General features: G+C 40.7%; 1 protein-coding gene across 1 annotated transcript in view; it reads left to right on the top strand.

Moving 5' to 3' along the window:
• Positions 1 to 26,737, top strand: part of anos1 (anosmin 1) — a 138,778-nt gene that overhangs the window by 76,555 nt on the left and 35,486 nt on the right. Inside the window, exons 4-7 of the mRNA XM_008107183.3 lie at positions 8,353 to 8,575; positions 12,508 to 12,692; positions 14,326 to 14,455; positions 26,116 to 26,321. Coding sequence (XP_008105390.1) covers positions 8,353 to 8,575; positions 12,508 to 12,692; positions 14,326 to 14,455; positions 26,116 to 26,321 — 744 coding nt within the window. The remainder of the gene's footprint in view (positions 1 to 8,352; positions 8,576 to 12,507; positions 12,693 to 14,325; positions 14,456 to 26,115; positions 26,322 to 26,737) is intronic.

Genomic DNA, 26,737 nt, shown 5'->3' on the forward strand with positions numbered 1-26,737 from the left:
AACGAATTGTCTTTCTTTCTCCTAAATAGCACGGGGGCTCCCAAAGGGGAGTTGGAGGGCTTAATGAACCCCCGTGCCAGATTTTTATCAATATATTTGTGATGACCCATGGGCCTTGTAGTCCTGCTCAGGACATTGTAATCCCTGATGAAGATGAAAACTTGGGTTTTTTACCTTCCCAGTCTGAACTGGATTCCTCTCAGCCAGATCTTTCCCAGGCCGATCTGGGAACCTTGCACCTGCAAGAAAGTTGTCTCCCAGAAGTATGTCAAACAACCCCAGAGCCTACTTCTCCCGTGTTCTTGCGCCGGGAGTTTTGTAAACAACAGAGAAGTTTGGAATCAGCTTCGCGCAGGAGTGCGAGGATAGCAGCTAAGAATGTTGCCAATTAAGACTGTTTCTCGTGAGAATCTTTAAGGAGTTTAACATCTGGTCTCAGAGTTTAGCTTTCGTTTCTGATTCCCAGAGAACTGCTTCGGTGAGAAAGTTAGACTCTATATAGGTGTTTTGCCCGCGTAGTAACTTCGCGGAGTCAATTCGTCAGCCTACGGAGCGAGTTGTGTCTGGACAGCGCGCTCCGATTCAAGCCTCGCTCCTGCTCAAGCCTTGCCTTGTTATCCAGCCTTCGCCTTGCTTCCCAGCCTTTGTTTACCTGCGGACCTTGCCTTGTTTCCAGGATCAATCTTTGCCTTGTTCCACGGATTTTACCAAGTTATTCCACGGACCTTGTTCTTGTTCTTAGTTACCTTGTTCCACGTTCAAGCCTTGTTCCAAGTATCAAGTTATTTCCTAGCCACGCTCAAGTTTTATGGACTAAAGGACCGTGTCATCTCCCCTCACTTTGCTTGGCAAAGTGAGTGTTTCGGTTATTGGATTACAACTTTGGACCTTAATATTTCTTATTTGACATTGCTTTTTTGGACTATTTCTGACCTTACCTGAAAGGTCTAATTCTGGACTATTTTCTACACTTATTTTTATTAACCTTATATATTCCTTCAATAAAGATATTAGATAGATTCTGGCCTCTGTGTATGGTTATTGGTGCTCTGCAGCCTGGGTCGTGACAGTTTGACTCCGCCGCCCTAAGCACCAATTAACCTCGGCCAGAATGTCCACCGGAGTCGTACCTGGGCCGAGCGGCCAGCCGATTACCTACACCATCGACAAGGAAGAGGTGGATCGCATCCGCGACAGACTCAACGCCCAGGATGGAGAAATAAAGGGCTTGCGGGAGCGCGGAGTCCGCCTCCCGGCCATGGCGTTGCCCACCAAGTTTACTGGAGAAGCTTCTAAGGTTCATGTTTTCCGTCGCCAATGTCAAGCTTATCTAGAGGCCCGAGATGCCGAGTTTCCCCAAGAAGACATCAAGGTGGCGTGGGTTTACAGTCTTTTAGACGGGCCAGCGGCCAGTTGGGCGACGGCACTGTACGACCAAGCCTCTCCACACCTAAGATCAGCGCAACACTTCTTGGACCACCTCAAGGAGACTTGGGGAATCGAGGACAATTTGGAGGCAGCCGGTCACAAACTCCGTCGCCTTTTCCAAGGAGACAGACCTATGTCTCAGTATATAGCCGAGTTCCGAGTGCTGGCCCACAACACCGGCTGGAACGATGTAGCCCTCAGAGGACAATTCCGGGAGGGTCTCAACATTGAAATGTTGGAAGAAATCTCCAAGGTGGACCCTCCCCAGACCCTCGAGGCACTCATCGATCAATGTTTACGGGCTGAGGTCATGATTGCCAACAGGAAACAGTGGGTTCGAGGCCAGGGCAGTAGAGCCGGGGCAAAACCCCCCGCTCCCGCCAGCGTTCAGCCACGACCAGTGTGGAGACCCCCACCGCCAACCCCATACCCCAGAGGAGGCGAGGAGGTGCCGATGCAGTTGGGCAATGTGCGTCCCAGACTAGATGCCGCCGAGAAGGCCCGTCGTCAACGCTTAAACCTCTGCTGGTACTGCGGGAACGGGGGCCACTTCGCCAGAGAGTGCCCAGCCAAAGGGAAGCCTGCCGCCCGTCTTGCGGCGGCGTCCTCCACGGAGACGAAGGCCTCTGAGCCGACAGGCACACAGCCGGCGGGGGAAGCCAACGACCGGGTGTAGAGAGGCTCGCCAACCCGGTCAAAAAATCCATCCAAGAGCCGCCAACCGGGGTCCTGTTCCTTCTCGTGGTCACATTATGGTCAGCAAAAAGGGGACCCGTCATGATCCACGCCATGATAGACTCTGGAGCTACCAACAATTTCATCGATAGAGAGTATGCCGACTCTCTGGGATTACAATATCACGATTTCAAGAATGCCCGGGTGGTGCAAGCCATAGACGGCCGTCCCCTCAAGACGGGCCCCGTAAGTCAGTGGTCGGAACCCACCAGGATGTGGATAAGGGAACACATGGAAGAGATTTCCTTCTTTGTTACCGAGGTTCCCCATTTTCCTGTGATTTTGGGAATTCCATGGCTGACTCTCCACGACCCTAACATCTCCTGGTCCAACAGAGAACTGCAGTTTGCTTCACCGTACTGCCAAAACCATTGCCTCGTAGCCAAGGTATGCCATGCCACAGACACCGAGCCCATCATCACCTTGCCAAAGAAGTACTCCGAGTATTGGGATGTATTCAACGAGAAAGAAGCCGAAAAATTACCCCCACATAGACCTTATGACTGTGCCATTGACTTGGTGGAGGGGGCCCCGATTCCGCGAGGGCATCTCTACTCCCTGACTGAACCAGAGCAAGAAGCTCTCAGGGAATTCCTAGAGACAAACCTTCGCAAGGGATTCATCAGACCCTCTCAATCCCCAGCCGCCTCCCCAGTGATGTTTGTGAAGAAGAAGTCAGGGGAACTACGCTTGGTGGTGGACTACAGAGCATTGAACAATATCACCAAGCGGAACAGCTATCCCCTGCCCTTAATCTCGGATCTACTGGATCGGCTTCGAGGAGCCAAGGTTTACACCAAGCTGGACCTTCGGGGGGCTTACAACTTAGTTCGCATCAGGGAAGGGGACGAGTGGAAGACCGCCTTCCAGACCAAATTCGGATTATTCGAGTCCCGAGTTATGAATTTCGGTTTATGCGGAGCTCCCGCAACGTTCCAGCATTTTGTCAATGACATTTTTCAGGACTATCTAGACAGGTTCTTGATAATCTACCTGGACGATTTTTTGGTGTTTTCTAGATCACAATCAGAACATGAGAACCACGTCAAAATGGTGCTACAACGATTGCGGGATCATGGACTTTATGCCAAGCTGGAAAAATGCGCCTTTGATCTACAAGAGGTAGATTTCCTTGGTTACCGCATCTCGCCTCTAGGGCTTTCCATGGATCCAGCCAAGGTTTCAGCAGTATTGGAATGGCGGGCGCCAACTAACAAGAAAGAGGTGCAGCGTTTCTTGGGGTTCGCGAACTATTACCGCAAGTTCATTCCAGATTTTGCCCGCTGGTCCGACCCCATCACTAGCTGCATCCGTGGAAAGCAGCCTTTCCGCTGGACTGATCAAGCAGAGAAAGGGTTCCAGCAACTAAAGAAACTATTCACCTCCCAGCCAATTCTACAGCACCCAAATCCTGGAACCCCTTTTGTTGTGCAAGCGGACGCCTCTGATGTGGCAATTGGGGCTGTACTCTTACAACCGGTGGGAGATCACCTCCATCCCTGTGCCTTTTACTCTCGTCAACTAACCACACCAGAGAGGAATTACACCATTTGGGAAAAAGAACTACTGGCCATAAAGGCAGCCTTTGAAACTTGGAGACATTGGCTAGAAGGGGCCAAATTTCCCATTGAAGTCCACACTGATCATCGTAATCTAGAACATCTAAGAACTGCCCGCAAACTAAATCAGAGGCAGCAACGTTGGGCTTTATTCTTTGAACGTTTCAACTTCCAGATCCATTATGTGACCCCAGCCCAAACCAAGCAAGCAGACGCCCTGTCACGTAAACCGGAATACGCTGCAGGACGCAAGGAGACCTTTGAATCCCAACTGCTACAACCCGAGAACTTTGCCACGCTCACGGTGGGGAACACCAAATCCATTCCCATTGGTTCAACTTCCCCTACTCCAGGGCCCATCTGTGCTCAAGAAATCAGGGCTAGTCAGCAAGCAGATGCCTGGGCGCAGGACCAACTTCGCCAAGGTCTGCATTTTCCCTTTTCGCTTAAGGATGGACTGCTATGCTATAGAAATCATGTTTATATCCCACCCGGACCGGGCAGGGAGAAAGCGCTTCGTCTGTGTCATGACTGCAAACCAGCAGGGCATTTCGGACTATTTAAAACCATGCATCTGATCCTAAGGGATTTTTGGTGGCCAAAGATCCGCAAAGATGTGGAAAAATATGTCAACACCTGCCCAGTATGCCAGCGCTCCAAGATAAGAAGGGAGAAGCCCTCAGGGCTTCTGCATCCCCTTCCTACCCCATCTCGGCCATGGGAATTAATTTCTGCGGATTTCATCACTGACCTACCACCTTCCTGTGGATTCACCACGATCCTAGTGGTGGTGGACCTTTTCACCAAGTTAGCCCATTTCATTCCCTGTGAAGGTCTTCCCACGGCCAAAGAGACTGCAGATCTATTCCTTCAACATGTTTTCAGACTACATGGATTGCCCAAGAGTTTAGTCACAGACCGTGGATCTCAATTCACCTCTCGTTTTTGGAAGGCACTACAAAAACTATTGGGCATAGACTCTCGCTTATCTTCAGCTCATCATCCCCAAACAGATGGGCAAACGGAGCGCACCAATGCCACTTTGGAGCAGTACCTTCGCTGTTATGTAAACTACCAACAGGACAATTGGGCTTCTCTGTTACCACTGTCTGAGTTTGCCTACAACAATGGAGTTCAAGCTTCTACAAAAGAAACGCCGTTCTTTGCAAACTACGGCTTCCATCCACGTTTCTTCCCCCCTGTCATTGAAACTTCAGAAGTTCCCGCAGCAGAGGATTGGCTGCAGGAACTCACAGCGGTGCAACAACTTTTGCTCCAGCAACTGGACCAAGCCAAGGAGGACTATAAACGCCACGCTGACAAACATCGCCAGCCGGGCCCCGAAATCAAGGTAGGAGATCGGGTTTTCCTGTCCACTCGCTTCCTGCCCTCCCACCGCCCTTGCCGGAAGTTAGATGCCCGTTTCATTGGCCCCTATCCAGTGGTGGCGCAATTAAACCCCGTGACTTTCAAATTCCAACTTCCGCGTTCAATGCGCATTCACCCAGTGTTTCACCGTTCCCTGCTCCTTCCGGCGGATGGTGTGCGTCCTGATACAGACCAACCGGCCCCCCCTCCTGTTTTGATGAATGGGGAGGAGGAGTTCGAGGTTGAGGACATTTTGGATTCTCGCTTTCATCGCCGCCGCCTACAATATCTCATTGACTGGGTGGGTTTTGGCCCTGAGGAACGTTCTTGGGAAGACGCCTCCACAGTCCATGCTCCTGATTTAACCCGCCGCTTTCATCAGACCTATCCCGCCAAGCCGCGACCTCGCGCCTCGGGGAGAGGGCCCCAGTTTGGGAGGGGCCTTGAGGAGGGGGATAGTGTGATGACCCATGGGCCTTGTAGTCCTGCTCAGGACATTGTAATCCCTGATGAAGATGAAAACTTGGGTTTTTTACCTTCCCAGTCTGAACTGGATTCCTCTCAGCCAGATCTTTCCCAGGCCGATCTGGGAACCTTGCACCTGCAAGAAAGTTGTCTCCCAGAAGTATGTCAAACAACCCCAGAGCCTACTTCTCCCGTGTTCTTGCGCCGGGAGTTTTGTAAACAACAGAGAAGTTTGGAATCAGCTTCGCGCAGGAGTGCGAGGATAGCAGCTAAGAATGTTGCCAATTAAGACTGTTTCTCGTGAGAATCTTTAAGGAGTTTAACATCTGGTCTCAGAGTTTAGCTTTCGTTTCTGATTCCCAGAGAACTGCTTCGGTGAGAAAGTTAGACTCTATATAGGTGTTTTGCCCGCGTAGTAACTTCGCGGAGTCAATTCGTCAGCCTACGGAGCGAGTTGTGTCTGGACAGCGCGCTCCGATTCAAGCCTCGCTCCTGCTCAAGCCTTGCCTTGTTATCCAGCCTTCGCCTTGCTTCCCAGCCTTTGTTTACCTGCGGACCTTGCCTTGTTTCCAGGATCAATCTTTGCCTTGTTCCACGGATTTTACCAAGTTATTCCACGGACCTTGTTCTTGTTCTTAGTTACCTTGTTCCACGTTCAAGCCTTGTTCCAAGTATCAAGTTATTTCCTAGCCACGCTCAAGTTTTATGGACTAAAGGACCGTGTCATCTCCCCTCACTTTGCTTGGCAAAGTGAGTGTTTCGGTTATTGGATTACAACTTTGGACCTTAATATTTCTTATTTGACATTGCTTTTTTGGACTATTTCTGACCTTACCTGAAAGGTCTAATTCTGGACTATTTTCTACACTTATTTTTATTAACCTTATATATTCCTTCAATAAAGATATTAGATAGATTCTGGCCTCTGTGTATGGTTATTGGTGCTCTGCAGCCTGGGTCGTGACAATATTTCCTCAATTCCTCTTTTTCCTGGACAGACATGGGGTAAACTTTGGGTTTTGGTAAGTTTGCCCCTGGGGTTATTTCAATTCCCACTTCTAGATTCCTTTTGGGAGGCAATTTGCTCGCTTCTTTCTGATTGAACACATCCACAAAGTCCCTGTATTCCGGGGGCAATAGTCCTGGGCTTATTTCTTCCGACTCATCTCCCTCACTCTCTTCCTCTGCTATCTTGCCTATCTCCCATTCCGTTTGTTGTTCTTTAAAAGACATGCTCTTTCCCCTCCAATCAACTTCGGGGTTTGCCTGCTCTAGCCACGGGATCCCCAGTATGACATTATACGTGGCGATAGGGGCTATTACAAAGGATATTCTTCCCTCCCATTTGCCTATCTTACATGGGATCCCCTGCATTTCCTTCGTGGATACTTCCCCAGCAGCAACCGATCCATCCAATTGCGAGAACGCAATCGGAACTTTAAGTGCAGTTTGCTGGCATTTTAGCGCCTCCGCTAATTCTGGAGTTATAATGTTCCTAGAGCAACCGCAATCCACGAATGCTCTACAGGTGGCTCGATTCTCTAGTCCCGATAAGCAGATTGGCACTACCATCATGCGTTTGTCTTGACTCACCAGCTGCTCCGGAGGCTCTGGGGCTTGCACCTCCTCCTCCGCTCGTCTCCCGGCCGCTGGCGTGGGTTTCGTGGCTTTGGGCGGTTCTCCCTTCCGGGCCCAACATTCTGCCGCCCGATGGCCCGTCTTCCCACACACAAAGCATCCTGGCTTGGGTCTGTTGTCGTCGCTTTTGGAGGGGATCCCGGACCGCTCTGTAGATATGGGGGCTGTACTTTATGTATTAAATTGTCGTGCTTACTTCAAACGATCAGCATGAACACAGACCAAAGGTAGCTGCTATCAAAACCAATCTTTATTGAAGAACACACAACTTGGAAAAGTCGAGAATGACATAATGTTTACATACAATCATTTTTATTACCTTTGCTACAACGTCACACCACACGTAAATATCATCACCCAAACCCCACCCCATGTATCATATGACAATCACCACAACACAAACTACTCATTGAAATTGTTTTGATTCCCACTCCAGAATTTCCCATGCTTTGATGCCAGGTGTCCGTAGGAGCTATCGAGGAGTGCGTATTGTTATGGCTCCGATTCAAGAGCTTGCAGACTCAGCTCTTCGAATCGGTCCCATGACATTAAATAGTACATGTCTCTATCAGGGTGTTCACATGTCATTAACTCAGAGTTCCCAAAGAACTGTGTCTAGGTGACAACCAGTGAGATGCTCTTGTTATAGTTGCATTTGGGTAAATAGTGTAGTAATATTCTTCAGTTAAAATATGTGCTTACTAGAATATTTATGGACTTTCTGAGAAATATTAAAAGGCAGAATTGTTATGTGTTTTAAGGGGTTTTTTTTTAAACCAACAACAATTGGAGCTGGGTATGATGGTGAGTAATGGTGGGTGAAAATATCCAAAAGTGTAAACAAATACTAGCATGCCTTAGTACAAATTGCGGAAAGGTGTTTAACATGTACCAGATAATGTCTTTTCTTATCCAAAGGGGCAGTGAATGGAACTGGATTTTGTGTTTACTGCCTCTCAACTTAAAGAGGTGGGTGGGATATGGAGCCTGGAGGCCTCCACAGCACTGTAACACACATTTTGCATCACTCTCAACCACTTCTGTGCTTTTGGGTCCTGGAATTATCTTTCAAATATCTTGGAAATATTTTTGTATGGTTTTTCCCTACTAAAGGCATTAAAAATCTTATCTAATATCATATGTAATATTTTCTCTTTAGCCTCTTTTCCCCAAGAAGAACTATGAATGCCTTACGAGCTGTGAATTCCTCAAATACATCGTCTCAGTGAAGCAAGGAGACTGCCCAGCACCTGAGAAGGCCAGTGGCTTTGCAGCTGCTTGTGTTGAAAGTTGTGAGGCTGACAGTGAATGCTCTGGTGTGAAAAAATGCTGTTCCAACGGATGTGGACATACTTGCCAAGTACCAAAAAACCTGTATAAAGGTAGATATTGTTAATAACCATTTTGAGATATGTATACATTAAAGCAAACTACAAAAGAAACCGTATTATAGAGTAGAAATATATGGTGTTGATGACACTGAAAAAGGAGGGGCAGAAGAAAAAGTCTGTAACTGTGCCAGTGTCTTAAACTTGCTAGTCTCTTAAACATAGTTTATGGAACTAGGCGTTGGCACCCTGATTTATTTAGTCTGACCCCAGTTTAATCACCACTTTTATACCAGCTTCCCCATATCTTTTCTCATTTGCCTTATATAGAATTATTTACCGTATTTTTCGCTTTATAAGACACACTCCCCCCCCCAAAAATAGAGGGAAAAAGTCAGTGCGTCTTATAAACGCAATCTGCGTCCAGGAAGGGAGAATGGGGCGATCTGTGCCGTCCGCACGCACGGACAGCACAGATCGCCCCATTCTCCCTTCCTGGCGATCTGCGTCTTATCATCAGGTGCATCTTATAAAGCGAAAAATACGGTATATAAGGAACAAGATTATCTGCTGTTACATTCAGGAACTGAAATAAATCTTGAGGTTAAACATTTGAGGGTGCACTTTTAAAATATTAATCATGTTTAATATGGATGGAGACATTACAACCTATTAGTAAAGCTGGAGGGACAGCACAGATCGCCCCATTCTCCCTTCCTGGCGATCTGCGTCTTATCATCAGGTGCGTCTTATAAAGCGAAAAATACGGTATATAAGGAACAAGATTATCTGCTGTTACATTCAGGAACTGAAATAAATCTTGAGGTTAAACATTTGAGGGTGCACTTTTAAAATATTAATCATGTTTAATATGGATGGAGACATTACAACCTATTAGTAAAGCTGGAGGGAAACCCATATAAAAGAAGATATGTGAAAGTCAACTTTCACCAGTTTTCAGAGATTCACTCCATCTAATCAATTGTTTTACATTTCTCTGTACTATATGACTGAATATATATATATATATATATATATATATATATATATATCTGGTTTAACTGCTATTATTATATCTAACTTTGTTCATATTCAGTATTTACTTATTTACTGAAAGCTCTGATGTGTTATATATATCTCGTTTCTTACTCTGTTCTTCAAGTTGTCTAGGTTCCAAATTTAGGCTCTTAACTTGATAACACTTTAAATCAGGGGTCCCCAAACTAAGGCCCGGGGGCCGGATGCGGCCCTCCAAGATCATTTACCTGGCCCCCACCCTCAGTTTTATAATATAATATTTTTATATAAGTTTTAATAATATAATATATTGTATATACATATAATATTGATAATAATCTTACGTTATACAATATAATACTAATAGTAATACCATATAATAATATTAATTATATGTTATATATTACATATTATATAATAGTATAGTGGTATAGTTCAATATAGTAATATATAATGCTAATATTGTGCTATGCTAATAATATAATATATTGTATGTACATACAGCTGCTCTGAGTCCCCTTCAGGGTGGGAAGGGTGGGATATAAATGTAGTAAATAATAATTAATTTTAGACTTAGGCTCGGCCAAAGTCTGACATGACTTGAAGGCACACAACAACAACAACAGTCCTAATTAACTTGACTATCTCATTGGCCAGTAGCAGGCCCACACGTTCCATTGAAATCCTAATAGGTTTATGTTGGTTAAAATTGTTTTCACTTTTAAATATTGTATTGTTCTTTCGTTGTTGTTGTTGTTGTTGTTGTTGCACTACAAATAAGACATGTGCAGTATGCATAGGAATTCGTTTGTATTTTTTTTCCCAAATGATAATTCGGCCCCTCCACAGTCTGAAGAATTGTGGACCGGCCCCCTGCTTAAAAAGTTTGGGGACCCCTGCTTTAAATCTTTTGAATGCCAGTTTTCCAGGAATACTGATACTATACCATTTTTGAGAGAGAAAAGGTGAAATGGTTTAAAATTAATGTAGTTCTTCTTATATGTCAGCATTACAGATGTATGCTGAAAACAATGTGGTTTAGGTATAGCAGAGTAATAGATATTTGATCATCTTGGAATTAATATGTTCATGTTGATCGTATTTGGTGTTTTTAAGATTACAAATATGTATGTTGAACTCTACATCCTACATAAATGTTTTGTTTCAGTATTACACCAGTAAAAGGCCAAAAGAGGCCAAAGGATCGGCATCTGTCTAAAAGCCAACCATTTAGTAGTGTAGAAGACTAATTTGTGCTACATTGCTGGATAAAAATAATTATGTCTAATAAAAAACACATTACTAAACTGAAAGCATACATTTGGATGTGAGACTGATGATTTTGGTTGTATTGGAATCTTCTAAAATGCACTTCTGCTATGCTCAACTTGTTAGCACTCATGAGATCCATGTGCATACAATTACAACCATCAGTGGGGGTAAGTTAGCTCCAATAAAGTGAATCCAACTGACCCTAATGCAAACCAGATGGAAGATTTCTTTGCGAATAGGCTATTGGTTTGTTAGCATAATAATTATAGAAGTATTAGTAAATGCAGAAAATGGAAACATTGTTTTTAGCAATATTAATTATAGCACATGTAACATGGTGACCATTTATTTACATCTAGATGAAAACTTGTATGTTTAAAATTATCTCTTTTATTCCAGATGGTTTTTTGTGTATATTTATATCTATGGATAAACATAAATAGATACATATGCATGTGTGCATAAACACACATATATTTACACACATATTTGTTTACTACAAATTTTGGTAATTGGACACTTTGGAGGAAGTGCTTTTGCTTTCTAATTTTCTAGAAAACACATTGCGCTTTTAATTACATATCCAAAGAAGTGTAGAAAAAATGAGAAATATTTTTTATTTTACTGGAGGTATAAGGCATGCTAGGCATGATTTATGTAGATCAATGTCCAGTTACACAAATATTAGATTACATATATATATATATATATATATATATATATATATATATATATCAATCAGGATAGACAATTTAATTACCCTGATGCATAGTTAAATGAGACACCTGTCAAATCTTGTTTTATGGTTTTCTCCTTATTTTTTTTTGCAACATATAGTAAGGATAACTGTGAAATAAGATCACAGTATTGCATGCTTCCACACCAGTTGCAGCTAATCATGTAGGAAAGAGGTAGAGAGTTGTATAGTGTTATGAGAACTGCATATTTATGTTTGAATATCTGCCAAGCTGTTTTAGGAAACGTGATTAAATATTTCAGAGGAGACATTGTATGAGAAGTAGAAACAGCTATTAACACTGGGACACCCACGCTATAGTGTTCAATTCAAATCAGAACTTTAAAATTAAGGCTGAACCTTTAATCCTTTGACTAGAAAAATGTGATAAACAATAGCTGATATGAATTTATTACAGTTGTTTCACTCTTAATTTATAAGATGCTCATTTTCTCTACCTAGTTTCCCAACTTGCTCCCACAAGTTGGTTATGTACTGAATCATGGATAGAAATAGCAGCATGACACCTAGCTCTATACAAATGCAGGATGTAATAACCAGAAGCTTTTCCATATGTGTGATATGTTTTTTTTGCAACCATCTTGGGCACAAAAATGGCTGCTTGGATTTGTGTACAGCCCATTTTGCATTTAATTGTCTTTATAGACAGGAACAACAGGTGGAACTAAACAGCTCTTTTCATTGTGTGATCTGCTGAGTAATCCTGTTTAGTCAAAGGAGATTAGATTACCTTTGGATAAATTGATTTGGTTCCATATGAGTGATCTTCTATTCTAACAAAGTCATTTGATTAAATTGCATGCTTTGCTTTGACTTTATTTTCAAGTCACCTGAAAAGCAAAGCAAAGCAAGCAATATGAAGATAAATGAGTTAGAAATTATTCTCAATATAACAAATCTACCAACACACAATTTTTATATTTGATTTCTGATATTTCAGGTGTCCCTCTGAAACCCAGAAAAGAATTAAAATTTAATGAACTTCAGTCGGGACAACTGGAGATTAAATGGTCTTCAAAATTCAATATATCAATTGAGCCTGTGCTCTATGTAGTACAAAGGAGATGGAACTATGGAATTCACCCCAGTGAGGATGATGCTACCAGTTGGCAAACAGTGGCGCAGGTCAGTCCTGTCTGTACAAATCAGTATTTTCTGGGCCATTAATATTATTATCATTGATGAGAAGTCAAAGAAGGTTTGGTGGTTTTGGTGACCGCCCCAAAAATTGTTATGCCAAAGACATCCTACCTTCTTTAAGGATCAAATGTTGTCTTTGCAGTTCAGTTGAATTGCTGAAATGTGCAAGGAAAAGCTGTTCTTCTTTCAAAATCTGAACTTGGAAAATGTAGGGAAAAAAAATCAAGTGTTCTCTTTGCAGTTGGATTTTTCTTACCTTTTAAACAAGCACTTCTTTCTGAGCAGAAATCTTTTTGGGGGTGGCATTGTTTGTGTCCTGCACAACAGACACCCAAAGTCAAGCAACTTAGTTTTTATCTACATTCTGAGAGAGAAACATAGTAAATTGCTCTGCTCTTCTACTTTTTGTCTTCAGGACATTGAGTCTGTGCTTCTATCCAACAAAAATGCGATTCTATGCTTCTATCCAACAATAATGCAACCCATAGAAACCCTGAGTTTCTATTAAATATTTGAACTAGAAATTTTCAGATTGTTTCACTTGATGGAGCTTGACTAACTTCCTAGTAAATTGAAATAAGTGAATAGCTCTTAGAACTTATTAAGAAATGCCTTTTTCTCCTGATAATTAAATAGCTCCACGAGACAGATTCCACAGGTATATCTACAGTGTGCTTCGGCTGCTGTCTGCCTTTAAGTAATTTCTGACTTGTGGTGACCCTATTATGGGATTTTCTTGGCATAATTTGTCTAGGGAGTGTTTGCTATTGCCTTCTTCTGAAGCTAGGAAGGTGTGAGTTGCCCAAGGTAACTCAGTGTGTTTGCAAGATTGAACTCTGGTCTTTCAGAGTCCTAGTCCAACACTCCCAAACTACTGCTTTATACTAACTCAACGATTACTGGCATTTTTTTTTAAAAAAAACTTTCATTATCTAGACAGGGTACATCTGAAGCAACAAATGTCATGTTTAGGGATTTTTCTAAACAGCTTTATTGTTAAATCTAAGGTCATGGAAATAAGTGTTTATCCCTCTTGCTCTGCTATGAACTGTCAGATGTAAGTTTGAAGTGCACACAGTGGGCACAGAGGTCTGGAAAGCATGAAATAGCCAAATGCTTACAGAACCTTTGTGTTCAATAACATAAGTTGCACTTTTCAGGTGTTTCAGATATTGTGGAGGGTGACAGCTTGTAGCCATTGTCATTTGAAGACCTTTGCTTATCACTCTTCAAAGCAGTAAAATATATTTGGTTGTTCGTGATAGAAATGACTTCAATTTGTAATTATAGCTGACCAGTTTGTACATATGGGACAGCTCCGTTATTTTTTATTTGAATTTCATGCAGAAGATCCCAGAGACTCCCAGTGTCAAGAAGGATTAGATAATAGAAAAGAGCTGTATGTCTGAGACCTTGGAGATATGCTGCTACCTGCAGTAGTCAGTACTGGGCTTGATGGACAGATCTTTTGGCGGAATTGAAGACAGATTCTAAGGTTCTGAAAGGAGGGAGAAGGAACTCTCTTTTCTAAATGAGCAAAACACAAAGCCATCAGCACTTTAAACTTAATACTAAGAATTAAAGAAAGTTCCTATATTAACCAAGCTTTGTTCTGCAGACCACAGATGAGAGACTACAATTGTCTGACATCAGGCCAAGCAGGTGGTACCAATTTCGAGTGGCTGCCATTAATGTGCACGGAACACGAGGTTTCACAGCTCCCAGCAAGCACTTTCGTTCTTCAAAAGGTTAGTGTTAATTTCCTACATTTCACAGTCCTCTTTATCTGGATTGCACATGCAGTGCAACTCAATCCTTTTCATATTTCTTTATCTGTATATTTGCAATAGATGATTTTTCTATATTGAGTCATTGCCCTAAAGTATGGGTGGGCTCAGGTTTTACTTTATTGCATTACATTGCATTTTGTTGCATTATTACATATATTAAACACACCATTGATGTTTTGTCCATTGTTCTGAAAGTAATCTCATAGTGACTAAACCTTCCTTTCAGCTTCTTTCAATGTTAGAAGTTAACAGTTGGGGTAATTTTATGGATTGACACTGGCTGTCAAACATGAGAAGATCTGAGACTTTTGTTCTGGCCAGTACATAACACTGATTGACTTATGTGTTATTTATAATTTTAATTTCTCAGTTTAAGAAAACAGGAAGCCATCAATAAATTTTCTTATATCTGCCTTGTATCGTTCTAAAAATATGTTGCCTGTGGTACTCATTAAGATGAAGCATTTCTATCTGAGTCATTTCATATATTTTCCAGCTGTATTTTATGATACAATAAAAACCTGAGAAAAGGTTGTTATTCAATAAAAGCCCGAGAAAAGTTTAAGTCACTATATTTTCTTGAGTTTGTGAAATTTGTGAGTTTGTGATAATTATAGTTGAATTACCAATATGGAAGGTAGTAAAAAAGCAAACAAATATAAGATGCCTCATAAACCCAAGGCCCAAGTTTTACTTATTGAATTAAGTAACCGCAGTAGCATTTGGGGGACAAAGAGTAGGATAAAACCCCCAACAGTGACTGCCATTATAGTAGGACATCTAAGCCAGCCAGCAAATGCATTGTTATACGTATTATGAAACTGAACTTTTTTCAAATGTAGTTCTTTGATTCTCAATGGATAAAATAGGTTGGATCTTAATGCTTAGAATAGTTGTTCTCTGTGTGTTCGACCATATTAATTAATCCCAGGCAGTGGGACACTGTAAGCAGTAAGTTTATTAAAAAGATATATTTCTCCATTTTCTGTGTTCATAAATTCAACAAGTATAACTACGTAATGTTGTTACTGAAGTATTTGGGATTTTACTTATTGCGTGAAACGGAGCTTTATAAATATAAATTGAAAAAAATGGTTGGTTAGCTTGTAGATTATAATAGATCAATAGAAGCAGTACTTAACCATCAAGGAGGGGACAGAATTTGTTGACCACCTCTCCTGCCCCTCCATCAAAATCTGGAGTAGTTTATGAGGGGAAAATTACAGGGGAAGGAACTTATGAAACTCCCTACAACTTAATGTTATTCAGGGCTTATTCCCGCCAGTGAAAACCAAACTAAGAATCCTGGCCCAAACAGTTAAGTAGTTGAGAAAATCCAGGCAAGAAATTTTATGAAATAACTGGTGTGCAATATACCTTTGGCTCAACTTGTATTTATGACTTTGGATGACATCCAAACAAAGTTCAGTCTTGTTTAAGTTCCACTGTAGTCACTGAGCCTTAGGCTCTTAGTGGTGACCTTAGCTCAACAGACTGATACTCGGTGGGCTGCTTAAATTAATAGTTAACACCCAGTTGCTTTTATCCAAAGAACCCTAGAATCTGCAAAAGCCACTTAGCTGTGCTTGCATGCAGTGAAATCTAAAATGCAGGTGTATTCAGATTTCTATATTGCGGGGTGTCCATCAGTTAATGCAGTTTGGTAGGCAAGTGAGGTTTTGTTTCTGTTTGTGCCGCATGTGAATAGTTTTTGAGCCCATTTGTACTTGTGGTCTTTGCATGGTGCTATCAGATATTTCTCAATCTGTGCATAAATTTAACAGGATTTTTTCAAGATGGTAATGACAACTTCAAATCATTGTACTGTCTTATTATCCTAAGGATTGTTTGTTATCCCAGGCCACTTCCACACAGCTGTATAAAATCCACATTGAACTGGATATGGTAATGTGGACTCAAATAACCCAGTTCAAAGCTGTATGGAAGGGCCTTCAGATGTAGTATGTCTCTGGCGAGGTTTTCTCACTGGATAGCTACCTAGCCAGAAAAATCATATACCGGTATGTATCTTTCAACCAGACTAACATCATTCTTTGTGTCTCATCATCACATCTAGTTCCAGATTTTTCACAGAGATGCTTGCCTATCTAGAATACATACAAAAGTAGAGCACTCATAACAGAATTGTGTCAAAATTCAGATGCCAATGGAGAGCAAAACAGAGTTTAATTAAGTTATAGCCCAAAAACAATTCAACAACCTAAAAATGGCTTAAAACACTTAACATTCACTGTTATTAAGTAGTCTAAACAAAGAAACGCCAAAAAACGTGAATTGGCAAATAATCCGGATTAATCAGGAATATAATCCGGATTAAATTTAAAGTCCTCCAAATAAGCCCAAAAGTTCAGAGCGGGCTTAGAAAGAACATACAAAGTAAAGTAAACAGCTTCGAAGCCCCCAAAAAACCTCATAAAGCCCAGAAGTACAGAAGCAACTTTGAACCCAAACGGGAACCCAAACCGGGCAGAAAAGCTCTCAACTGAGAGCAACTAAGCGAGCGGAGCTGAAGGACACTGGCGGGCCAGCGGCAGCCGCTGCAGAGCAAAACGCCAAGCCAGGAGTTAAAGGAGCAGAGAGAGAAGCGTCATCAAGCCGGTCCGAGGTCGGGATGGGGAGACAGCCTCAAACCGCTACAGGAGCGCAGGCCAAGCCAGGAGCCCAAGGAGCAGAGCATAGAAGTGTCGTCAAGCCAGTCCGAGGTCGAGATAGGAGACAGTGGAATAGCAGCCACGGAATAGAGAGCGATGCCAAACAGCGTTTAAGGGCAAAGAGGAGAGCCGAGTCGAGTTCCAGTCCAAGGTCCAGGGATTGAAGTAATCAAAAGGAGATCCACAACACGGAATGGCACAGAGAGCCAAAGCAACAAGGGCGAACAGCAGCTAATGCAAAATAGTAATAACAGTGCAGTCCAGGAAAACCCACACAATTCCAGCCCTCTGTTGCAGAATAACCCGGAGCAAACTTACATCTGTTGCAAAGTCCCAGTCCAGTCTTCAGTAACATGCACAGGAAACCCAATGGCGTCCAGCAACACCTTGCCACACGCAAAGCATAATGGCCAAACATCCCCAATTTATCCAGGTCTCCCTGGGCTTCCAAACCTCTAACGCCCAAGGAACAGGTGTCCCAACTTCTTAATCCGAAGCAGAGCTCCACACAGCCAACGCCCTTGGGTCAGGCGTCCCAAATTCTTCATCAGAGTCCCAATCATTTTGCCCACGCCCAACTCTATCCACACCTGTGGATCCACCCTCATTCCTCCAAACAGACCAAGCGGGATCTGCTTCTGAAGGTACCCAAGCCTCTCAGCATCAGCAGCATCCATGGGTCCCGATTCCTCCCCAAGCACCTCCGGTGTCCGTGCCCAGTCTGTGCCCACTTCCTCCGTTACCACCTGTTCCCCAGCATCCATTTCCACTTCAAGATCCCCACATGAATCCCCCTCAGAAGACTCCCCATCAATTTCCCTGATCCTCTTCCTATGCAAATCCTCCAACGAGCCCTCATCGCGAGAGTTTTTTCTTCTCTCCTGATCCCACGACTATCATTCACAGCCTCCGAAGGCTCATTCACAACAATTGTGTGTAAAATAATAAATAAAGGAAATGCTAAATTTGCTTGGATTATAGCTATGACGTTAGATTTCTGTATATGTGTTGTAAACTGAAATAAAAAGTTGGAAGTGTTATAATATGAGTTTTATTAGCCCCGCAGCAGAGTTATTGCAATGTAGAGTGCCTCTATGCAGGATTCCAGCTTCTCCATTTTGCCTCTTTATCCTGTTTGATTTTTCTCTTCACCATCTGCCATTCACAATTTTTGGTTTACGAGGCATTATCAGTTCTCAATAGTTGCTGATTTCCAAGTATTTTAAAATCCTGGATTTTTCTGTTGTTTATGATGTATAGCTCTTAGTATCATCAATATTTTAATGTTCTACCTCAGTTTAAACTAGGAAACCTCCTTTCCCTTCTCAATCTTTCAACATTTTTCCCCACTGACCTAATTTGTATCCCATTGTTAGGTTTTTTTTTTCAATTCTTCTTCATTTCCGAACAATTTGGGGTTAACATATATGTATTTATGTATGTTTTAATTTCATTTACTTTATTATTTTATTTATTACATTTGCCTTTGTTTTATTTACACTCTGCTGCTCTCCCTGTGGGGATTAAAGGTGGCTAACAATCCCTCAGTTTGGCCACAGTTTAAAACAAAATCAATGCAAAAATTAAAAATAAATAAATAATACAGTGTGGATTTAGGTTCAAATACCAATTAAATGATAATAAATACATTTAAAATAGCATTTTAAACTCAAACACACACCTCTCCCCAGAATTCTAACTTCTTTGTTCATATCTTTGTCAGTGGGTTATAGGGTTTTGTCTCAAGTTATGTAGTCAAAAGAAAAATTGATATTAATATATTATATTATATATGTTAATGTGGTCATTACAGTCAGCACAATGTGTTGTCAAAGGCTTTCATGGCTGGAATCATAGGGTTATTGTGAGTTTTTCCAGCTGTATGACCATGTTCCAGAAGCATTCTTTCCTAGGAGAGAATGCTTCTGGAACATGGCCATACAGCTTTGAAAACTCACAACAACCCACAGTAAGTATACTTTGAAAAAAAATATTTGCACTAGTAAATGTGGTTTTTCTTTCAAAGTGTATTGTATGCATCCACCTTGTGCTGCATGGATTGGCAACTTGATTGTTGGGTGTGCCTGTGGATGCTGGCATCCTGAAAATCCCATCAATTTGCGCCACTGGCTATTCTGGCTAGGGGTGATGGAGGGTTCCATAATTCCTAGCTTTTTTAGTAGAACCAAAAGTATGCTCTTTCAAGCAACTTGTTCCATCAAAAACAAAACAAAACAAAAAGATGCTAAGTACCTCATAAATAAACCCATTATAATACAAATTTTCTTCTTTAAGATGATAGGATTATCCATAAATCTGACAGCATTAATTTCACAGAACATAAGCGGCCATGCTGAATGTGATTTTGTGCATATACACACATTCGGTGTTAGTAAAACAAGAACAGACACCCACTTGTAGCAATAAATTTTTCTTTGTTTTCCCATGGGACTAATGATTTTATATTGTTGCACAGCTGGTTTGTGTGTACCAATTCCAGTGGGCAAAATCTGTCCCTTTACATATGCCATGAAACTGTTTAATGGCTGGAAACTTATCTGTAGTTTAGGTTTAACAATCCTTTCGAGTTGCAACATTTAAAAAAAAAACCACTGTGGGTGATCCCAATGTAATTAGAAGAGAAAAAATACTCTTGTCTAATGTGTAAAAAGATTTTGGATTATAGCTAAACCTGCTGTTGCAGACATAGCTGAAAATGAGTTTTACATATTCGTATATTTTCCCACCAGTGGTGCATTGAGAATTTATTTATTCTGTTTTTTTCATCTCTGAAAGGAATGCAATATTAACATCTATCCAGATGTGAAACATTTTAGTTGCAGTTTTGTTTTTGGTCACAGTCAGGTCAGCCTGGATCAGGATGCTGATGTGACTCTGCTTTACATTCTTCACCTGGCTGTTAATCCATGTCAAGACTTTACAGCTGGTTAACAACTTAGAATTTGGATGCTAAATCCACTTAATCTTTTGTAACACTCCCATCCTTCAAAGATTAAGGCCCTTTCTACATAGTTGAATAAAATCCCACATTTTCTGCTTTGAACGGGAATATATGGCAGTATGGAATCAGATAACCCAGTTCAAAGCAGATATTGTAGATTATCTGCCTTGATATTCTGGGTTATATGGCTGTGTGGAAGGGCTCCAAGACCTCTTGTCAGAGTTCTGTTCAGCAACTGTGGAAGCCTTTTCTCAAGTTCCTACGTGTAATTTCCATTCAAATTTTCACTGACTTGATTAGATGGGATAGACTTGCCTCTGCTGCCTCTCAGTTTTTGGCATTAGTTGGAAACTGCTGCCTACTTGACTACAACTCATGGTTACATTATGAATGAGAAACATCCAAGTCATCTTATTACAAATAGCCCTGCTCAGGTCTTGCAAACTTGACGTTATAGTTTCCTTTATTAAGTCTATCCTGCAATAATGCAGTTTTCTTTTTCTCCTCTGGCCTTCTACCTTGCCAAACACCATGGCCTTTTCTAATAGACCATGTCTTCCCATGATATGTCCAAAATGTGACAGCCTTGACTTATTCATCATGTCTTCTAGGGGGACTTCAGGTTTTATTTGCTCTGGTTCCTATTGATTTGTCTTTTTGCCAGTCCATTGTATCTGTAGAACTCTCTTTAAGAATCGCATTTCAAATAAGATGTTCTCTTCAAATTACTTTTTTCCACTTTAGCTTTCACAACTATACATAGAAATCAGAAATGCAACGGCACGGGCAATCCTGACTTTCTCTTTCATATATGGTAAAAGTCTTTGTTGTAGAACTTGGAGCCCAAATTTGATTGCTTGGGAGATTAATGTAAAAGTCTGGTAGTTACTGCAAACTCAGGTGTCCCCTTTCTAGAGGACTGGAATGTGTGTTGAACATTGCAATCTGTAGGTCATTCTTTTGGTTTCCATATTTGTTTACAGATTTTAGTTAGAACATGAGTAGACTTTGCCTCTCTATCACTTGAAGCAGCTTTCTCTGGAATATTTTATGTAAAATATGGTTGGGTATTGTAGTCCATGTAGGACGTAAAGCCACAATATTCTTACATTGCTTTCTATCTTAATAGATAGATCTTTCTATCTATCTTTTAAATCTATGAATCAAGGCAACTGTGAGCGATTTTTTGTGTCTCAGGGCTGTTTTTGTGGCTTCCTGCCTTGTGGTCTCAATTTCTGGGGTTTTTTTGCATTTTTTTCAAAAACAATGTTTACCCACCAATTTTTTTAGTTCTTAATGGGTTTAATATAATCACTTAAGAATTCTAGATGATAGGCAGGGTGCTACTTTTGATACCATTGATGATGTTATTTTATTCCAGCTGTTCTGCAGTATAGATGTCAGAAGCACAGTCTTACAGAGGTTATGTCATGTCAACAGTCCCAGTGAGTGGCATTGAGGGGTTCCTGCTCATTCACATGGCAATTAATTTGTAGAGTATCAGAGAATACTGTTGTGTACCCTGTACTACTCAATGTGAAGTCACTGGGGTCCCTTCCACATACCTGAATAACATTCAATATTATCTGCTTTGAACTGGGTTATATGACAGCAGGGCTGCAGCCAGAAAAAAATTTTGGGAGGGGTTTTGAAAATTTCAGGGGGGGGGGGTTGAACCCCTGACCCACCCGCCCCCCGGGTTCAGACCTGTCAATATCTGCTTGAGACAGTGCCTGGAGAGGGACTCTTAATGTTTTACGTCTCATAGACTTAGCATGGAGATTTGGTTAACCAGTTAAAATTCATGAGTAAACCAGGGTTTTTTTTTAACCTGAAAATTTGGGGGGGGGGGGTTGAACCCCTAAAACCCCGCTTCGCTACAGGCCTGTATGACAGTGTTCACTCAGATAACCCAGTTCAATGCAGATATTGTGGGATTTCCTGCCTTGATATTCTGGGTTATATGCCTGTGTGGAAGGGCCCTGGGTAAGATCATTAGGGATTTGTGAGTTAGTATTATGAGTAGTCTGATGACATCAGAGTGCCTTGTCATCAGAGGGGTGGGCAAGGTCAAAATAAGTGCCTGGGTGAGGGCTAGCAAAGTGAAGTTGAATATTGATAAGACTGAAACTCTATAAACTGGTGGTTTCCATGTCTGGAATTTGAGTAAGCATGATCCTAGAGTGATCTCTCTCAGGTGACCTTTGACTGGTATTACTTGCCATGTAAGCTGCTTTCAGTCCCCCATTGGGAGAAAGGCGGGATATAAATAAAGTATGTAAGTAAATAAATAAATAAAAATATTTCCATGGTGGCCTTTCCTGGACAGAAATACCTGTCCACAGTAGTTCACAGACTGATAATATTCTGATTATACTACTGGAGTGCACAGTGTATGACTTTGAAAATTCCATGGAAGATGCCATAAAAACCTTGGCAAGTAGCAGCTAGATTGCTGAATGGAACATCTTATAAAAATCACATAACTCTAATTTTAAAAGAATTGCATTGGCTACTAATACAATTTTTGGCTTGCATTCAAGGAGCTGGTAATGACATTTCAAATCCAAAATGGTTTGGTCCTCAAGATTTGAAGGAATACTTTGTCCGGTATCACTTCTTGCAAATTGAAGTCTGCTAGAGGCTCTTCTCTTGTTTTCATTGAGTCGAAGCAATATACTGCATGAGACGATGGGAGAGAGGCTTCTTTACTCTGATGTTTTGGTTTTGGAATTTCCCCCTTTTGAATACCTGATTGGTGCCAATAGTGGCTTCATTTCAGGGCCATGTTGAAATATGGCCTTTTATCAAACCCTTTGAAGCCTAATAAGTTACTTCACATCTGTCCACTTGTGTGGTATAAAACTATTTTTAACTTTTTTAAATTAAATTAATATATTTTAGAATATTTATATTTTTACTGCCACTGAGAGATCCAGTAACATTAGCAGGGTAGTACCCTTCTTATCGTATAGGATTTTTATGTGGTCCCATTAAACCTAATAATTACTAAAAAAATTCATATTTTCCTAAGCTAAGGACAGCTTTCTTTGTAAAAATTTTTAAGCTATCTGTATTTTCCAGGTGAGAGGAAATAGATCTGTCATATTGTTTAAGCCAAAGTTTGTTCATAGGAAGGGTACATCTATGAGTGAAATCAAAACCTCTGTGTTTATTGTTTGCTTTAGCTATAGGACTAAGAGTAGACATACAAAATGCAGGGTGCATCTACACTCTAAAATTAATACAGTTTGACATAACATTCATTGTCATTCTATGGAATCATGGGAAGGGTGGTTTGTTGAGTTACCAGTATTATTTGATGGAGATGGCCCGAGGCCTTCTAAAACTACAATTCTAGGATTCTGTAGCATTATAAACCATGGCAGTTAAGGTGGTGTCAAACTGCATTAATTCAACAGGTAGATGTACCAGCAGATAGTCATTGGGAATAGACAAAAAGGTTTATTTCTTGTTTCACACTGGCTTCAATAGCTAAAAAACAAAGTTATGATGCAATAGCACTGCACAACACTAGTTAAAATCATAAAGTTGGAAGAGACCTATGGGCCATCCAGTCCAACCCCATGAAAAGCACAATCAAAGTCAATTTATGCACAGTACAGCCTTCTTCTATGTGCCCATCCAGATATGAATAGAATTAGTAGGTGTGTATGAACTGAAAAGGACAAATGAAGGCTGGGGGAAGGGGGTGTATAAACTGAAAAAACAGTAATGTTAAGGAAAGCTGGACAAGTGAGTAGTAGGTAGCAACTATCCCAAGCACGTAGAAGAGTTAAATTGGGTGCATTGAGTTTAAAGATCTGAGCAAGCTCACTTGAACATAGTTGCAGATCTCCTACGAGCCATGGTAAAGGTGTGGTGTTCACTCACAGGGATTTTATACCCATATATGGCTATTTACAGTTCCATGAGCTTCTTTCAAACCTGTACACTCATGTGCAAATGTTTAACTTCTTTTTTTAAAAAATCATTTTTATTGCAAGATTTGTAAGCAACAGTGTTACATTTTCTTTAACATATATATATATCATTTTTCTTGATACAATAAAAACCAAATTGACTGCTATGGATGGTTAGGGAAGGGGAGGAGGGGGGGTCGGGCGAGGAATACGAGGGGCGGGGAAGGAGCAGGAGGAGAAAAAAGGGGGGAAAGGGAGAGAGTGTTTGGGTACAATGCGAGCAGACACTTTTTACCCATATCTCCCTCCTCAATTATAGCTATAGCTTAAATATGTTCAGTATGTGAGTCTTTTAGCAACTGCAAAAAACCAACAAGTGATGAAGTTTAGAAGAGTATATTTGGTCTCTCCACCAGGCAGCAAAATCTCTTGTCAACAGTGTTTGAAAGGGCTGTATAGTGTTAATCAAGATGATCTCAACCTGAGACTAGAAGAACGCTGTTCTTGGAAAGCCAGCTTATTTTGTGAATCAACTGAGAAGTAATCAACTTCTTTTATTATTTTCATTGTCTCCAGAAGTTTAAATAAAGTTGCTTTTTTCATTTATTACTTAGGAAGAGTTTGAGCGAGATATGTTGAAATGGAAATGCCTACATCATATTCCCTTTTCACAATATGACAATTTATTTCATGTCTGCTAATCCTGAAATAGGAAGTTCAGTTCTCCTTAATAGCAGTTGTGTCAGCCTGTCTGCTGTTAATGGATGCCAAGGCTTTGGTTTTTTTTGTTTTTTGGTTTTTTTTAAACCAATAACAGTGAGATCATTTATCTTGGGAGTTGTCTGATGTATCCAATACACCTGAAATCCTCATTTAGAATCTTGTTCATTGCTGTAAAAAGATTGAAGTGAACTGAGTATTAAATAACCAAATATCAATTTAATATAAATAACTTTTTTTTAAAAATACATACGGCTTTATTTCTGTCTTGAAATAAATTGTTTTTTGGCCTTCAATTTAAGAAAATGTTTTGGTTTAGTTCTTACTCAGTTCTGTTCTTTAGTAACATACCTCAACGATTCATAAAGCCTATATTGCAGAAAGCTTTTTAAATGCAGGTAGTAAATGATGCTTTCCTTGCTATACCAGAAGGCCCCGTAGCAAGGCTAATTATTTAGTTTTAGCTAATTCTCTTTCCTTCAGTAGTCTCCTACCCCTACCTTTATTATTTCCAAATAGTTGGATGATCAATTGCCAAGATATGGAAGATGCTATGAGGGAGATTTGAAAAAATCATATCTCACCCCCTTTTTAAATGGAAGCCTATGATAGAATAAAAAAAAATAGGAGTGGGTATTACAGTTTTGTATTTTTAAACATGAGTCTAGTTTTAGGAAGTTAGAAGAAACCAACGTATTTTTTTTGGTTAAACAAGACTCAGAAGGAGAAAAGCATGGGAATATATAAAAACATGGGACTGTACAATGAATGTAAATTACTATATGATGAATGATGAATGAAACACATATTGTGTGTGTGTGTGTGTGTGTGTGTAACAACTCCTTCCAGCATTTTGCAAACGCTATCTAATGCTTTTGATAACATCTGGATAGTTTTTATAGAATGTTTTCCATTGTGGTATTTGGAACAGTCTTCAGTGGCATTAAGCCTTTGATTATGCCAGAACCTAAAAAGTCTTGTTGAATCAGACCCACATCTATTATTCTCTTTCAACAGACACACAAATAGGGCAAGAGTCTTAGCAGCAGCAAGTCTTCCTAGTCAACTTTTATATCCATCTAAGCAGGCTTCCATCACTATATTTTGTGTTAGTAAATTTCCCAGTTTTTGTGCAGTGTGAAGACATTGTCATTTTGTTCATTCTTAGTCTTCTACAGTTCAGTTTTCTTAGATGGCCCTGGCTTCTCGCATTGTGAGAGAGATAGAAACAAGTCCTATCAACAGTACATACACACACACATATACAAACATAGATTCATACTTTTCTTACATGTTCTAATTATATATACTGTCATGTTAAAATTTCAATCCTCCCACCAGATCCATCAGCTCCGCCGGCCCCAAGTAATCTTCGAATATCAAATTCTACCAATAACAGCGATGGGAGTGTAAATATACGGATTATCTGGGATCTCCCAGAGGAACCTGACATTCCAGTCCACCACTACAAAGTATTTTGGAGCTGGACGGTCAACAGCAAGTCTCTGGTCCCATCTAAAAAGAAAAGAAGGAAGACTACAGATGGGGTACTTAAGTTACAGTGCATTTTTGTGTTGTTTAAAGATGCTACCATTGATATTCTTTTAGCTTTCTCTGAATATCAAGGTTTTAAAGACCTAAAACGAAAAAAAGATAAACATATAGAAATCAATTGAATAAAAATGAGGAAACAGATAAATTCATTTAAGAGGACTGCTAGCATACTAGATATTAGAACATTTGGATCAGTGATCATTTGGTAAATAAATATATACACATATGTTCCATTTATTTAATGTGTTCATTCTAATTAGAACTAAACACTGGATTGAGTCCTACAGCTTTCTGGTAATTAGTTGTTGAAAATGGCCATTATTATGCATAACCCTAATATATGAAATAATTGAAACGTTTCCAAATATCTTGATATTGTTTAGTATTCCCTAAACTGCCTTCTATTCAA

This window comes from Anolis carolinensis, chromosome 3 (assembly GCF_035594765.1).
Source record: "Anolis carolinensis isolate JA03-04 chromosome 3, rAnoCar3.1.pri, whole genome shotgun sequence".
Lineage (NCBI taxonomy): Eukaryota > Metazoa > Chordata > Lepidosauria > Squamata > Dactyloidae > Anolis > Anolis carolinensis.